General features: G+C 40.9%; 1 protein-coding gene across 1 annotated transcript in view; it reads left to right on the top strand.

Annotated features, from left to right (window-relative positions):
- Positions 1-17,893, top strand: part of Ufm1 (Ubiquitin-fold modifier 1) — a 49,632-nt gene extending 31,739 nt beyond the window's left edge. Inside the window, exons 3-4 of the mRNA XM_071691049.1 lie at positions 4-134; positions 17,709-17,893. Of these exons, the coding sequence (XP_071547150.1) occupies positions 4-134; positions 17,709-17,779 (202 nt within the window). The 3' untranslated portion in view covers positions 17,780-17,893. The remainder of the gene's footprint in view (positions 1-3; positions 135-17,708) is intronic.
- Positions 17,894-18,384: the final 491 nt, after the last annotated feature.

Here is an 18,384-nt window from a genome sequence, read left to right as displayed (position 1 = left end):
CAGATTGAGTGTCCCGGAGAACACTCCATTTACTGCTGTGTTGAAGTTTGCTGCAGAAGAATTCAAAGTTCCACCTGCAACTTCTGCCATAATTACAGATGATGGCATTGGTATTAACCCAAGTCAAAATGCAGGTAAGCTACTTTATGGCTTTGTATTCAAATTATGTTTATTTATTTAGTATACTTTGTCGTTGTCTCCTGCATTAGCGAGGTAGTGCAAGGAAACAGACAAAAGAATGGCCCAACCCACCTACATACACATGTATATACATACACATCCACACACGCACATATATGTGTCCTGACATTCCTTTTAAGAAGGTTAGACAAAATTGATCAGTAATTCACGTTAAATTGATTTTGTGATATTTGCCTTTGTATCAGCTTACATTTTTGCAAAATGTCTGCTCAAGTAGAACAGATGTGAATAGCATTTCTAAAGGAAATCTTTGATTTTGATAATTCCATAGCAAAGCAGAATGGATTGATGCATTTGTGTTTGATTATCAGCCCATCTAAAGGTTATTAAAAGTTGTACAAGAAACACATCCAAGACATTAATTTTCTTTCCTTATTTTTGGTAGTATCCGTGACATGACTTTGATTTTCAGAACTGTCTGAGTGTTTGCGTCATTCTTTTTTAATATTTGTTGAGAAGGAGATTAATGCCTTGGTACAAGGTTGTGAGATACCTTTCATCAGCAGCTTGTATCCATATTTTTGTGTGGGCTCTCTGTCACAAACAAGGACAGTTCCACTTATTGTGATGAAATATATAAGGATTAGTTGATGATATTACAATACTTCGTAAACTTTCTTTGCATTTAAGCTGTAATTGTAAGCAGAAGATTAAGGGATTGATGTTGTAACATTTAATTTATACTTATTTATTTTGCTTTGTCGCTGTCTCCCGCGTAAGCGAAGTAGCACAAGGAAACAGACGAAAGAATGGCCCAACCCACCCACATACACATGTATATACATACACGTCCACACTCGCAAATATACATACCTATACATCTCAATGTATACATATATATACACAGACAGACATATACATATTTACACATGTACATAATTCATACTGTCTGCCTTTATTTATTCCCATCGCCACCTCGCCACACATGGAATAACAACTCCTTCTCCCCTCATGTGTGCGAGGTAGCGCTAGGAAAAGACAACAAAGGCCCCATTCGTTCACACTCAGTCTCTAGCTGTCATGTAATAATGCACCGAAACCACAGCTCCCTTTCCACATTCAAGCCCCACAGAACTTTCCATGCTTTACCCAGACACTTCACATGCCCTGCTTCAATCCATTAACAGCACGTCAACCCCGGTATACCACATTGTTCCAATTCACTCTATTCCTTGCAGGCCTTTCACCCTCTTGCATGTTCAAGCCCCGATCACTCAAAATTTTTTTCACTCCATCTTTCCACCTCCAGTTTGGTCTCCCACTTCTCCTCGTTCCCTCCACCTCTGACACATATATCCTCTTGGTCAATCTTTCCTCACTCATTCTCTCCATGTGACCAAACCATTTCAAAACACCCTCTTCTGTTCTCTCAACCACACTCTTTTTATTTCTACACATCTCTCTTACCCTTACATTACTTACTCGATCAAACCACCTCACACCACATATTGTCCTCAAACATCTCATTTCCAGCACATCCACCCTCCTGCGTACAACTCTATCCATAGCCTACACCTCACAACCATACAACATTGTTGGAACCACTATTCCTTCAAACATACCCATTTTTGCTTTCCGAGATAATGTTCTCAACTTCCACACATTCTTCGATGCTCCCAGAATTTTCGCCCCCTCTCACTCCCTATGATTCACTTCTGCTTCCATGGTTCCATCCGCTGCCAGATCCACTCCGAGATATCTAAAACACTTTACTTCCTCCTTTTTCTCCATTCAAACTTACCTCCCAATTGACTTGACCCTCAACCCTATTGTACCTAATAACCTTGCTCTTATTCACATTTACTCTTAACTTTCTTCTTTCTCACTCTTTACCAAACTCAGTCACCAGCTTCTGCAGTTTCTCACATGAATCTGCCACCAGTGCTGTATCATCACCGAACAACAACTGACTCACTTCCCAAGCTCTCTCATCCACAACAGACTGCATACTTGCCCCTCTTTCCAAAACTCTTGCATTCACCTCCCTAACAACCCCATCCATAAACAAATCAAACAACCATGGAGACATCACACACCCCTGCCGCAAACCTGCATTCACTGAGAACCAATCACTTTCCTCTCTTCCTACATGTACACGTGCCTTACATCATCGATAAAAACTTTTCGCTGCTTCTAACAACTTGCCTCCCACACCATATATTCTTAATACCCTCCACAAAGCATCTCTATCAACTCTTATCATATGCCTTCTGCAGATCCATAAATGCTACATACAAATCCATTTGCTTTTCTAAGTATTTCTCACATACATTCTTCAAAGCGAACACCTGATCCACACATCCTCTACCACTTCCGAAACCACACTACTCTTCCCCAGTCTGATGCTCTGTACATGCCTTCACCCTCTCAATCAATACCCTCCCATATAATTTACCAGGAATACTCAACAAACTTATACCTCTGTAATTTGAGCACTCACTCTCATCCCCTTTGCCTTTGTACAATGGCCCTATGCAAGCATTCCACCAATCCTCAGGCACCTCACCATGAGTCATACATACATTGAATAACCTTACCAACCAGTCAACAATACAGTCACCCCCATTTCTAATAAATATCCACTGCAATACCATCCAAACCTGCTGCCTTGCCGGCTTTCATCTTCCGCAAAGCTTTTACTACCTCTTCTCTGTTTACCAAATCATTTTCCCTAACCCTCTCACTTTGCACACTACCTCGACCAAAACACCCTATATCTGCCACTCTATCATCAAACACATTCAACAAACCTTCAAAATACTCACTCCATCTCCTTCTCACATCACCACTACTTGTTATCGCCTCCCCATTAGCCCCCTTCACAGAAGTTCCCATTTGCTCCCTTGTCTTACGCACTTTATTTACCTCCTTCCAAAACGTCTTTTTATTCTTCCTAAAATTTAATGATGCTCTCTCACCCCCAACTCTCATTTGCCCTCTTTTTCACCTCTTGCACCTTTCTCTTGACCTCCTGCCTCTTTCTTTTATACATCTCCCTCTCATTTGCATTTTTTCCCTGCAAAAATCGTCCAAATGACTCTCTCTTCTCTTTCACTAACAATCTTACTTCTTCATCCCACCACTCACTACCCTTTCTAATCAACCCACCTCCCACGCTTCTCATGCCACAAGCATCTTTTGCGCAATCCATCACTGCTTCCCTAAATACATCCCATTCCTCCCCCACTCCCCTTACCTCCTTTGTTCTCACCTTTTTCCATTCTGTACTCAGTCTCTCCTGGTACATCCTAACACAAGTCTCCTTCCCAAGCTCAGTTCCTCTCACCACTCTCTTCACCCCAACATTCTCTCTTCTTTTCTGAAAACCTCTACAAATCTTCACCTTCGCCTCCACCCGATAGTGATCAGACATCCCTCCAGTTGCACTTCTCAGCACATTAACATCCAAAAGTCTCTCTTTTGCACACCTATCAATTAACACGTAATCCAATAATGCTCTCTGGCCATCTCTCCTACTTACATACGTATACTTATGTATATCTCGCTTTTTAAACCAGGTATTCCCAATCACCAGTCCTTTTTCAGCACATAAATCTACAAGCTTTTCACCATTTCCATTTACAACACTGAACACTGCATGTATAAATTATTCCCTCAACTGCCACATTACTCACCTTTGCATTCAAATCACCTATCACTATAATCCGGTCTTGTGCATCAAAACCACTAACACACTCATTCAGCTGCTCCCAAAACACTTGCCTCTCATGATCTTTCTTCTCATGCCCAGGTGCATATGCACCAATAATCACCCATCTCTCTCCATCCACTTTCAGTTTTACCCATATCAATCTAGAATTTACTTTCTTACACTCTATCACATACTCCCACCACTCCTGTTTCAGGAGTAGTGCTACTTTTTCCCTTGCTCTTGTCCTCTCACTAACCCCTAACTTTACTCCCAAGACATTCCCAAACCACTCTTCCCCTTTACCCATGAGCTTCCTTTCACTCAGAGCCAAAACCTCCAGGTTCCTTTCCTCAAACATACTACCTATCTCTTCTTTCTTCTCATCTTGGTTACATCCACACACATTTAGACACCTCAATCTGAGCCTGCGAGGAGGATGAGCACTCCCCACGTGACTCCTTCTTCTGTTTCCCCTTTTAGAAAGTTAAAATACAAGGAGGGGAGGGTTTCTAGCCCCCACTCTTGTCCCCTTCAGTCGCCTTCTACGACACATGAGGAATGCGTGGGAAGTATTCTTTCTTCCCTATCCCCAGGGATAGGGGAGTAACATTTAAATGTGGCCATTTTTTTTGTCTGTTCCTGGTGCTGCCTCGCTGGGGAGATGCTATTTTGTGTGTAGCGGGGTGGCGATGGGAATGGATGAAGGCAGCAAGTATGGATATGTCTGTGTATGTGTATGTATGTATACGTTGAAATGTATATGGATGTATATGTGCGTGTGTGGGCATTTATTTATATACATGATTATATGGGTGGTTTGGGCCATTCTCAACTGTTTCCTTGCACTACCCTGCTAATGTAGGAGACAGTGGTTAAGTATAATGAATGAATAAATATTAAAATTAGAAATATAACGAAGTTTAAGATTAAAGACTTCTTTATATGGAAATAAAGATTGACTAAAGAAATTAGGGGGCTCCAGAAGTTGAAGAATTTCACAAGAAAAATGAGGAAAATATGAGATGTTGAAATATACAGTGAAAGGTGGGTCACCAGAATGTTTGATATGGAATATATAAATAGTGTAGTTTAACTTGTCTATGAGTGTTGGTGCCTCGTTAAAGAATAAAGTATTTTATGAACCTAACAACAAAACATAAGCGTATCCCTAGGCCATGAGAGCATACCACCCACGAGCTGAATCAGCTGGAACCTTCTTGTTAGGATTTATTACCCCACCCCTACTCACCCATCCTGAAATAGTAGTTGGCTTTGCTACCAGTAGAACACCAGTGGGCTCTTCAAGTAGACCTGTTCTTCCTTTGAGGTCATACATCAAGTTTGATGAATGTTGTTATGTAAGTTGTTTTTAATGGAGATTCAAACATTCTTTCTCCGGTTCATAGACCCTGTGTTCATGCTTTTATGTATGAAGTTTCTATAGGAGTAAAAGATTTAGTTGCATGAGGATGTCTTTTGTCTAAATCAGGTTAGTATTAAAACAAGAGGAGCTTTTTGAGAGTTACTGCCATCAGAGGATGGGAATGAAAGAAATTTCATGCATGGGACTTGTGGAAGGGAGAGGGAAAATTCCGGTACTATTAACATTGCTTTAAGATGAGGAAAGCATCTGTAAAGTAGGTTGAAAGTGGGAGAAGCCTATTAGAGTAGATGATATAATCAGACTCTTCTCTCGCGCTTTGCTGAACTTCCACTGATGCATTCCTTTTGAACAATCTAATTTATGCCATTTTCTACTCTTCCACAACATTTTTAATCTCATCTGTCCATCATGCATTTAACCTTTATTCTTATATCTTACAACCTTGTATCCAACTACTAATTCTGCAACCTTTCACAGTCTTTCTCTAAACATGTTAAATACCTCATTCACACATGACTGCATCCTTACATTAACTGCCCTTTCATCTAAATATTCTGTCACCTTTCTTTCATATTCCTTGCATTCTTTCTAATTCATCTCCATTGCCAATGGTTTTTCTCTCCATTCCTCTTTATGCCATACCTCCACTTAACCTGAACATCACCTCCACAAGAACTGCAAGATGGTCAGAATCTCCAAAGAATTCTCACAACTTTTTATCTTCTACAACCTTTCTCAACTTCTTTATCTTCTACAACCTTTCTCAACTTTTCATTTACAGCTATTTAGTTCTTCTCTTCCATGATTTCTCATCTAAGTATACCTGTGGATCATCTTGTGCTGAAAAAAGTGTTTGCATGGAATAAACCCCTTTCAGCAGACATCCACAAGATTACCTCCATTCTTCTTTCCCAATTATCTCAACAGTTTCATCACATCCCACCATCATATTCATATCATTCATTACAACCACCTTCCTCTCCTTCTCAAACCCATATATACAGTCACATTTTCCTCCAGAAATGTTTCATTTGATCCTTGCCTCACATGGTCTTCATATTCACAGGGGCATATACACATACCCATGTATACTTCACAGTTCCAGTCTTTCTTTTCACCAGTGCTATTCTTGATCCATTCCATCCATGCTCTGCGACAACTTTCCATATTCGTGGTGGTGGTAGAAGTGTGCATCCTTTTTTTCTCCTTCTTGATAATTTTGATTAATTTCCATCCATACTATTCCTTCCAAGCCCTCCCACAACTTGCATTCATTCATTAAATAAAAACATACTGAAAGATGTACAAAAATGCCATTTACTGAAAATTTTTTGCTAAAATACCATTTACTGAATCATTCACCAATTGTAAGTTCAGTGTTTTGAACTGAAGGCAAATGTTCAGGAGCTAGGCAGAAATTCCATCTCTTTTAGCAATTTTCTCTTCTATTTTTCTGAATTTTTAGATAATTATCAATTCATACATTAGGTAATGTATTTAGGGAAACAGGGATATTATGTGCAAAAGATACATGTGGCATGCAAAAGGTGGGAGATGGGCAGATTAGAAGGGGTAGTGAGTGGTGGGATGAAGAGGTAAAGTCGTTAGTGAAAGATAAAAGAGAAGTGTTTGGACAATACTTACAAGGAAGGAGTGCAAATGACTTGGAGATATATAAAACAAAGCAACAAGAGATCAAGAGGAAGGTCCAAGGGTTGAAAAAGAGGGCATATGAGAGCTGGGGTGAGAGAGTATCATTGAATTTAGGGAGAATAAAGAGATGTTTTAGAAGGAGGTAAATAACATGCACAAGACAAGGAAACAAATGGGAACATCACTGAAGGAGTGCAAAGGGGAAGCAATAACAGGTAGTGATGAAGTGAAAAGGAGATGGAGTGGGTATTTTAAAGTTTTGTTGAATGTGTTTGATGATAGAGTGGCAGATGTAGGGTGTTGTGGTCTGGGTGGTGTGCAAAGTGAGAGGGTCATGGAGAATGGTTTGATTAAGAGAAAAAAGATAGTGAAAGCTTTGAGGAAGATAAAATCCGGCAAGGTGGTGGGTTTGGATGGTATTGCAGTAGAATTTCTTAAGAAAGGAGGTGGCTGTGTTGTTGATTGGTTGGTAAGGATATTCATTGTATGTATGGATCAATGTGAAGTGCCTGAGGATTGGTGAAATGCATGCATTGTGCCATTGTATAGAGACAAAGGGATAAAGTTGAGTGTTCAGACTACAGTGGCATAAGTTTATTAAGTATTCCTGGGATATTGTATAGGAGGGTATTGAATGGGAGAGTGAAGGCATGTACAGAGGGTCAAGGTGGTGTGCAAAGTGAGAGGGTTAGGGAGAATGATTTGGTAAACAGAGAAGAGGTAGTAAAAGCTTTGCGGAAGATGAAAGCCGGCAAGGCAGCAGGTTTGGATGGTATTGCAGTGGAATTTATTAAAAAAGGGGGTGACTGTATTGTTGACTGGTTGGTAAGGTTATTTAATGTATGTATGACTCATGGTGAGGTGCCTGAGGATTGGCAGAATGCTTGCATAGTGCCATTGTACCAAGGTGAAGGGGATAAGAGTGAGTGCTCAAATTACAGAGGTATAAGTTTGTTGAGTACTCCTGGTAAATTATATGGGAGGGTATTGATTGAGAGGGTGAAGGCATGCACAGAGCATCAGATTGGGGAAGAGCAGTGTGGTTTCAGAAGTGGTAGAGGATGTGTGGATCAGGTGTTTGCTTTGAAGAATGTATGTGAGAAATACTTAGAAAAGCAAATGGATTTGTATGTAGCATTTATGGATCTAGAGAAGGCATATGATAGAGTTGATAGAGATGCTCTGTGGAAGGTTTTAAGAAATATGGTGTGGGAGGCAAGTTGATAGAAGCAGTGTAAAGTTTTTATCGAGGATGTAAGGCATGTGTACATGTAGGAAGAGAGGAAAGTGATTGATTCTCAGTGAATGTAGGTTTGTGGCAGGGGTGTGTGTGATGTCTCCATGGTTGTTTAATTTGTTTATGGATGGGGTTGTTAGGGAGGTGAATTCAAGAGTTTTGGAAAGAGGGGCAAGTATGCAGTCTGTTGTGGATGAGAGAGCTTGGGAAGTGAGTCCGTTGTGTTCGCTGATGATACAGCACTGGTGGCTGATTCATGTGAGAAACTGCAGAAGCTGGTGACTGAGTTTGGTAAAGTGTGTGAAAGAAGAAAGTTAAGAGTAAATGTGAATAAGAGCAAGGTTATTGGGTACAGTAGGGTTGAGGGTCAAGTCAATTGGGAGGTAAGTTTGAATGGAGAAAAACTGGAGGAAGTAAAGTGTTTTAGATATCTGGGAGTGGATCTGGCAGCGGATGGAACCATGGAAGCGGAAGTGAATCATAGGGTGGGGGAGGGGGCATGTTCAGGCCCCGATCACACAAAATCTTTTTCACTCCATCTTTCCACCTCCAATTTGGTCTCCCACTTCTCCTCGTTCCCTCCACCTCCGACACATATATCCTCTTGGTCAATCTTTCCTCACTCATTCTCTCCATGTGCCCAAACCATTTCAAAACACCCTCTTCTGCTCTCTCAACCATGCTCTTTTTATTTCCACACATCTCTCTTACCCTTACATTACTTACTCGATCAAACCACCTCACACCACACATTGTCCTCAAACATCTCATTTCCAGTACATCCACCCTCCTGCGCACAACTCTATCCATAGCCCACGCCTCGCAACCATACAACATTGTTGGAACCACTATTCCTTCAAACATACCCATTTTTGCTTTCCGAGATAATGTTCTCGACTTCCACACATTCTTCAAGGCTCCCAGGATTTTCGCCCCCTCCCCCACCCTATGATTCACTTCCGCTTCCATGGTTCCATCCGCTGCCAGATCCACTCCCAGATATCTAAAACACTTTACTTCCTCCAGTTTTTCTCCATTCAAACTTACCTCCCAATTGTCACCACCTTCTGCAGTTCCTCACATGAATCAGCCACCAGCGCTGTATCATCAGCGAACAACTGACTCACTTCCCAAGCTCTCTCATCCACAAAAGACTTCATACTTGCCCCTCTTTCCAGAACTCTTGCATTCACCTCCCTAACAACCTCATCCATAAACAAATTAAACAACCATGGAGACATCACACACCCCTGCCGCAAACCTACATTCACTGAGAACCAATCACTTTCCTCTCTTCCTACACGTACACATGCCTTACATCCTCGATAAAAACTTTTCACTGCTTCTAACAACTTGCCTCCCACACCATATATTCTTAATACCTTCCACAGAGCATCTCTATCAACTCTATCATATACCTTCTCCTGATCCATAAATGCTACATACAAATCCATTTGCTTTTCTAAGTATTTCTCATTTACATTCCTCAAAGCAAACACCTGATCCACACATCCTCTACCACTTCTGAAACCACACTGCTCTTCCCGAATCTGATGCTCTGTACATGCCTTCACCCTCTCAATCAATACCCTCCCATATAATTTACCAGGAGTACTCAACAAACTTATACCTCTGTAATTTGAGCACTCACTCTTATCCCCTTTGCCTTTGTACAATGGCACTATGCACGCATTCCGCCAATCCTCAGGCACCTCACCATGAGTCATACATACATTAAATAACCTTACCAACCAGTCAACAATACAGTCACCCCCTTTTTTAATAAATTCCACTGCAATACCATCCAAACCTGCTGCCTTGCCGGCTTTCATCTTCCGCAAAGCTTTTACTACCTCTTCTCTGTTTACCAAATCATTTTCCCTAACCCTCTCACTTTGCACACCACCTCGACCAAAACACCCTATATCTGCCACTCTATCATCAAACACATTCAACAAACCTTCAAAATATTCACTCCATCTCCTTCTCACATCACCACTACTTGTTATCACCTCCCCATTTGCGCCCTTCACTGAAGTTCCCATTTGCTCCCTTGTCTTACGCACTTTATTTACCTCCTTCCAGAACATTTTTTTATTCTCCCTAAAATTTAATGATGCTCTCTCACCCCAACTCTCATTTGCCCTCTTTTTCACCTCTTGCACCTTTCTTTTGACCTCCTGTCTCTTTCTTTTATACATCTCCCACTCAATTTCATTTTTTCCCTGCAAAAATCGTCCAAATGCCTCTCTCTTCTCTTTCACTAATAATCTTACTTCTTCATCCCACCACTCACTACCCATTCTAATCAACCCACCTCCCACTCTTCTCATGCCACAAGCATCTTTTGTGCAATCCATCACTGATTCCCTAAATACATCCCATTCCTCCTCCACTCCCCTTACTTCCATTGTTCTCACCTTTTTCCATTCTGTGCTCAGTCTCTCCTGGTACTTCCTCACTCAAGTCTCCTTCCCAAGCTCACTTACTCTCACCACCCTCTTCACCCCAACGTTCGCTCTTCTTTTCTGAAAACCCATACAAATCTTCACCTTAGCCTCCACAAGATAATGATCAGACATCCCTCCAGTTGCACCTCTCAGCACATTAACATCCAAAAGTCTCTCTTTCGCATGCCTGTCAATTAACATGTAATCCAATAACGCTCTCTGGCCATCTCTTCTACTTACATACGTATACTTATGTATATCTCGCTTTTTAAACCAGGTATTCCCAATCACCAGTCCTTTTTCAGCACATAAATCTACAAGTTCTTCACCATTTCCATTTACAACTCTGAACACCCCATGTATACCAATTATTCCCTCAACTGCCACATTACTCACCTTTGCATTCAAATCACCCATCACTATAACCCGGTCTCGTGCATCAAAACCACTAACACACTCATTCAGCTGCTCCCAAAACACTTGCCTCTCATGATCTTTCTTCTCATGCCCAGGTGCATATGCACCAATAATCACCCATCTCTCTCCATCAACTTTCAGTTTTACCCATATTAATCGAGAATTTACTTTCTTACATTCTATCACATACTCCCACAACTCCTGTTTCAGGAGTACTGCTACTCCTTCCCTTGCTCTTGTCCTCTCACTAACCCCTGACTTTACTCCCAAGACATTTCCAAACCACTCTTCCCCTTTACCCTTGAGCTTCGTTTCACTCAGAGCCAAAACATCCAGGTTCCTTTCCTCAAACATACTACCTATCTCTCCTTTTTTCACATCTTGGTTACATCCACACACATTTAGACACCCCAGTCTGAGCCTTTGAGGAGGATGAGCACTCCCCGCGTGACTCCTTCTTCTGTTTCCCATTTTAGAAAGTTAAAAATACAAGGAGGGGAGGATATATATATATATATATATATATATATATATATATATATATATATATATATATTGATGTGGGCAGTATCAGTTGTGGGAGTCAGCATGTAGTGGTGGTGTCTGCTGATAGTGTGGTCTTCACCTGGGGCCGTGGTGAGGGTGGCAGACTCGGAACAGGCATTGAAGATGATGTGTAGGTAGACTACTGTTTAGCGTGCACCACTACTGGTCTTACACATCTGTATCTACACCTGTGCTTATTCTTTTCAATCTGTGTTTGAGTTACTATTAGTTTACACTTCATTTACTTGCTCGATCATTCCCTTAGTTTTCTTTTAGTAAGCATTTTAGATATTGTTGTAATCTGCAGTATTTTCCCTCTACTTTAGTATGTATCTCAATTATCATTATAGCTTGCTCCTTACTTACTACCTCTCTCATACCAGTCAGTGTTCTTGACTGTGACTCATTCACGGGCTGCCCAGGGTCGAGCACATAGATTCGAATCCTGGTTGCAGCAGTCGATCCACAGTCAACCCAGCTGTTCATGTACCCTTAGGGTTATATTTAATAAAATGGGTACCTGGCTCAGGCTAGGGTATATGTATATAGATAAATTTATATATGTGTATATATATATATATATATATATATATATATATATATATATATATATATATATATATATATATGTTTCCTTGCGCTACCTCGCAAACGCGGGAGACAGCGACAAAGTATAAAAAAAAAAAAAATATATATATATATATATATATATATATATATATATATATATATATATATATATATATATATATATATATATATGTTGAGTATTCTTGGTAAATTATATGGGAGGGTATTGATTGAGAGGGTGAAGGCATGTACAGAGCATCAGATTGGGGAAGAGCAGTGTGGTTTCAGAAGTGGTAGAGGATGTGTGGATCAGGTGTTTGCTTTGAAGAATGTATGTGAGAAATACTTAGAGAAGCAAATGGATTTGTTTGTAGCATTTATGGATCTGGAGAAGGCATATGATAGAGTTGATAGAGATGCCCTGTGGAAGGTATTAAGAATATATGGTGTGGGAGGCAAGTTGTTAGAAGCAGTGAAAAGTTTTTATCGAGGATGTAAGGCATGTGTACGTGTAGGAAGAGAGAGAAGTGATTGGTTCTCAGTGAATGTAGGTTTGCGGCAGGGGTGTGTGATGTCTCCATGGTTGTTTAATTTGTTTATGGATGGGGTTGTGAGGGAGGTGAATGCAAGAGTTTTGGAAAGAGGGGCAAGTATGAAGTCTGTTGGGGATGAGAGAGCTTGGGAAGTGAGTCAGTTGTTGTTCGCTGATGATACAGCGCTGGTGGCTGATTCATGTAAGAAACTGCAGAAGCTGGTGACTGAGTTTGGTAAAGTGTGTGGAAGAAGAAAGTTAAGAGTAAATGTGAATAAGAGCAAGGTTATTGGGTACAGTAGGGTTGAGGGTCAAGTCAATTGGGAGGTGAGTTTGAATGGAGAAAAACTGGAGGAAGTGAAGTGTTTTAGATATCTGGGAGTGTATCTGGCAGCGGATGGAACCATGGAAGTGGAAGTGGATCATAGGGTGGGGGAGGGGGCGAAAATTCTGGGGGCCTTGAAGAATGTGTGGAAGTCGAGAACATTATCTCGGAAAGCAAAAATGGGTATGTTTGAAGGAATAGTGGTTCCAACAATGTTGTATGGTTGCGAGGCGTGGGCTATGGATAGAGTTGTGCGCAGGAGGATGGATGTGCTGGAAATGAGATGTTTGAGGACAATGTGTGGTGTGAGGTGGTTTGATCGAGTGAGTAACGTAAGGGTAAGAGAGATGTGTGGAAATAAAAAGAGCGTGGTTGAGAGAGCAGAAGAGGGTGCTTTGAAGTAGTTTGGGCACATGGAGAGAATGAGTGAGGAAAGATTGACCAAGAGGATATATGTGTCGGAGGTGGAGGGAACGAGGAGAAGAGGGAGACCAAATTGGAGGTGGAAAGATGGAGTGAAAAAGATTTTGTGTGATTAGGGCCTGAACATGCAGGAGGGTGAAAGGAGGGCAAGGAATAGAGTGAATTGGAGCGATGTGGTATACCGGGGTTGACGTGCTGTCAGTGGATTGAATCAAGGCATGTGAAGCGTCTGGGGTAAACAATGGAAAGCTGTGTAGGTATGTATATTTGCGTGTGTGGACGTATGTATATACATGTGTATGGGGGGGGGGGCCATTTCTTTCGTCTGTTTCCTTGCGCTACCTCGCAAACGCGGGAGACAGCGACAAAGTATAATAATATGATAGTAAAATAATATATATATATATATATATATATATATATATATATATATATATATATATATATATATATATATACACATATATTATCCCTGGGGATAGGGGATTAAGAATACTTCCCACATATTCCCTGCATGTCATAGAAGGTGACTAAAAGGGGAGGGAGTGGGGGGCTGGAAATCCTCCCCTCTCGTCTTTTTTTAATTTTCCAAAAGAAGGAACAGAGTGGGGCCAGGTGAGGATATTCCAAAAAAGGCCCAGTCCTTTGTTCTTAACGCTACCTCACTAATGCGGGAAATGGCGAATAGTTTAAAAGAAAGAAAAGATATATATATATATCTTTCTTTCTTTCATACCATTCGCCATTTCCCGCGTTAGCAAGGTAGCGTTAAGAACAGAGGACTGGGCCTCTGAAGGAATATCCTCACCTGGCCTCGTTCTCTGTTCATTCTTTTGGAAAATTAAAAAAAAAACGAGAGGGGAGGATTTCCAGACCACCGCTCCCTCCCCTTTTAGTCGCCTTCTACGACACGCAGGGAATACATGGGAAGTATTCTTTCTCCCCTATCCCCAGGGATAATATATATATATATATATATATATATATATATATATATATATATATATATATATATATATATTGGGGGATAGGGGAGAAAGAATACTTCCCACGTATTCCCTGCGTGTCGTAGAAGGCGACTAAAAGGGGGGGTAGCGGGTGGCTGGAAATCCTCCCCTCTCGTTTTTTTTAATTTTCCAAAAGAAGGAACAGAGAAGGGGGCCAGGTGAGGATATTCCCTCTAAGGCCCAGTCCTCTGTTCTTAACGCTACCTTGCTAATGCAGGAAATGGCGAATAGTATAAAATATATATGGGGAGGTGATAACAAGTAGTGGTGATGTGAGAAGGAGATGGAATGAGTATTTTGAAGGTTTGTTGAATGTGTCTGATGACAGAGTGGCAGATATAGGGTGTTTGGGTCGAGGTGGTGTGCAAAGTGAGAGGGTTAGGGAAAATGATTTGGTAAACAGAGAGGAGGTAGTAAAAGCTTTGCGGAAGATGAAAGCCGGCAAGGCAGCAGGTTTGGATGGTATTGCAGTGGAATTTATTAAAAAAGGGGGTGACTGTATTGTTGACTGGTTGGTAAGGTTATTTAATGTATGTATGACTCATGGTGAGGTGCCTGAGGATTGGCGGAATGCGTGCATAGTGCCATTGTACAAAGGCAAAGGGGATAAGAGTGAGTGCTCAAATTACAGAGGTATAAGTTTGTTGAGTATTCCTGGTAAATTATATGGGAGAGTATTGATTGAGAGGGTGAAGGCATGTACAGAGCATCAGATTGGGGAAGAGCAGTGTGGTTTCAGAAGTGGTAGAGGATGTGTGGATCAGGTGTTTGCTTTGAAGAATGTATGCGAGAAATACTTAGAAAAGCAAATGGATTTGTATGTAGCATTTATGGATCTGGAGAAGGCATATGATAGAGTTGATAGAGATGCTCTGTGGAAGGTATTAAGAATATATGGTGTGGGAGGCAAGTTGTTAGAAGCAGTGAAAAGTTTTTATCGAGGATGTAAGGCATGTGTACGTGTAGGAAGAGAGGAAAGTGATTGGTTCTCAGTGAATGTAGGTTTGCGGCAGGGGTGTGTGATGTCTCCATGGTTGTTTAATTTGTTTATGGATGGGGTTGTTAGGGAGGTAAATGCAAGAGTCTTGGAAAGAGGGGCAAGTATGAAGTCTGTTGGGGATGAGAGAGCTTGGGAAGTGAGTCAGTTGTTGTTCGCTGATGATACAGCGCTGGTGGCGGATTCATGTGAGAAACTGCAGAAGCTGGTGACGGAGTTTGGTAAAGTGTGTGGAAGAAGAAAGTTAAGAGTAAATGTGAATAAGAGCAAGGTTATTAGGTACAGTAGGGTTGAGGGTCAAGTCAATTGGGAGGTGAGTTTGAATGGAGAAAAACTGGAGGAAGTGAAGTGTTTTAGATATCTGGGAGTGGATCTGTCAGCGGATGGAACCATGGAAGCGGAAGTGGATCATAGGGTGGGGGAGGGGGCGAAAATTTTGGGAGCCTTGAAAAATGTGTGGAAGTCGAGAACATTATCCCGGAAAGCAAAAATGGGTATGTTTGAAGGAATAGTAGTTCCAACAATGTTGTATGGTTGCAAGGCGTGGGCTATGGATAGAGTTGTGCGCAGGAGGATGGATGTGCTGGAAATGAGATGTTTGAGGACAATGTGTGGTGTGAGGTGGTTTGATCGAGTAAGTAACGTAAGGGTAAGAGAGATGTGTGGAAATAAAAAGAGCGTGGTTGAGAGAGCAGAAGAGGGTGTTTTGAAATGGTTTGGGCACATGGAGAGAATGAGTGAGGAAAGATTGACCAAGAGGATATATGTGTCGGAGGTGGAGGGAACGAGGAGAAGAGGGAGACCAAATTGGAGGTGGAAAGATGGAGTGAAAAGGATTTTGTGTGATCGGGGCCTGAACATGCAGGAGGGTGAAAGGAGGGCAAGGAATAGAGTGAATTGGAGCGATGTGGTATACAGGGGTTGACGTGCTGTCAGTGGATTGAATCAAGGCATGTGAAGCGTCCGGGGTAAACCATGGAAAGCTGTGTAGGTATGTATATTTGCGTGTGTGGACGTGTGTATGTACATGTGTATGGGGGGGGTTGGGCCATTTCTTTCGTCTGTTTCCATGCGCTACCTCGCAAACGCGGGAGACAGCGACAAAGTATAAAAAAAAAAAAAAATATATATATATATATATATATATATATATATATATATATATATATATATATATATATATATATATATGTGTATATTATCCCAGGGGATAGGGGATTAAGAATACTTCCCACGTATTCCCTGCGTGTCGTAGAAGGCGACTAAAAGGGGAGGGAGCGGGGGGCTGGGAATCCTCCCCTCGTTTTTTTTTTTTAATTTTCCAAAAGAAGGAACAGAGGGGGCCAGGTGAGGATATTCCAAAAAAGGACCAGTCCTCTGTTCTTAACGCTACCTCGCTAATGCGGGAAATGGCGAATAGTTAAAAAATATATATATATATATATATATATATATATATATATATATATATATATATATATATATATATATATATATATCCCTGGGGATAGGGGAGAAAGAATACTTCCCACGTATTCCCTGTGTGTCGTAGAAGTCGACTAAAAGGGAAGAGAGCGGGGGGCTGGAAATCCTCCCCTCTCATTTCTTTTTTTTTTTTGATTTTCCAAAAGAGGGAACAGAGAAGGGGGCCAGGTGAGGATATTCCCTCAAAGGCCCAGTCCTCTGTTCTTAACGCTACCTCGCTAATGCGGGAAATGGCGAATAGTATGAAAAAAAATATATATATATATGTTGAAATGTATAGGTATGTATATGTGCGTGTGTGGACGTGTATGTATATACATGTGTATATGGGTATGTTGGGCCATTCTTTCGTCTGTTTCCTTGCACTACGTCGCTAATGCGGGAGACAGCGACAAAATATAATGAATAATAAATAAGAATAAGTTTTATACGTAAGGACATTTTGGTATTTATGAGATGGGCATCATTGACTGGAGGAGACTTCTGTTTTAAGAATACAAATCTGTATTAAATGTACTGTATGGAAAAGCAAGTGAATGTATTAGTAATAGTCGTATTCATAATTTTTGTGACCTAGCTTCAATTATATGACTGAGTGAGCAGGATGTTATTTTCCTTAGAATGCACTGAGGTAGTCATATATTTCATGGTGAGAATCTGTTTACTTTTTGTTTCTAAGAGGCTGTACCATCTTTCTGAATGAGAAAAAGCTTAAAATTTTGCATTTTAATTCAAATGTTGAGACATTTGAAGCATATATCCCGCAATTGTATTGTTAGTAATTTTCTAAAATATGAATGCTTTCCTGGGTGTGATGTCTTTGTTTCAGGTAGTGTATTTTTGAAACATGGCTCTGAACTTCGCCTTATTCCTCGTGATCGTGTTGGCACTGTACTCTAAAGAAGAATATTGGTGTACTGGCAGAGATGTTGTGACGCTGGCTTTCCTGAGATGGTTGCATTACCTATGAAACACTTTTATAAGTACTCATGTCATTAAAGATGTTTCATGTAATTAAGGTATTTTTTATATCCAGAATAGATTGCAGTGTCTTTCACCCTTTTGGTGCTATGGATATCACCCTTCTATTACATAGAAGGTTGCTGTGAATGTTAATCTACAAACTTATGTAATTTCCTGCTGCCACAAGTCGAATTCTAGGTGCATTATAAGCTCTGTTCGGATGGCCATAGATGAGAGCTCAAAGACAAAATGAGTGAGTTGCCTGGAGGCTTCTGTAACCTAACAGAGACCACACTGGGTGACTGAACACCTTCACTGGGGACTTGGTGTGTCTTTGGCCCACTGCCACTCATAGCCTCTGCTACCATGCCCTTACCACATATACTTAGCAATGATCAATCCAGATTAGTTTACATTGTTATTCTGCACCTAATCATAAAACGGAAAAGACTGAAATATTTTGCATATTTAAGATTGTCCAATCTTGGAAATAATGTGCTTATCCAAAAGGTGTTGTACCCAAAACTTAGGTATAGTTGTCT

This window comes from Panulirus ornatus, chromosome 50 (assembly GCF_036320965.1).
Source record: "Panulirus ornatus isolate Po-2019 chromosome 50, ASM3632096v1, whole genome shotgun sequence".
NCBI lineage: Eukaryota > Metazoa > Arthropoda > Malacostraca > Decapoda > Palinuridae > Panulirus > Panulirus ornatus.
This window is presented reverse-complemented; position numbering and strand designations above follow the sequence as displayed.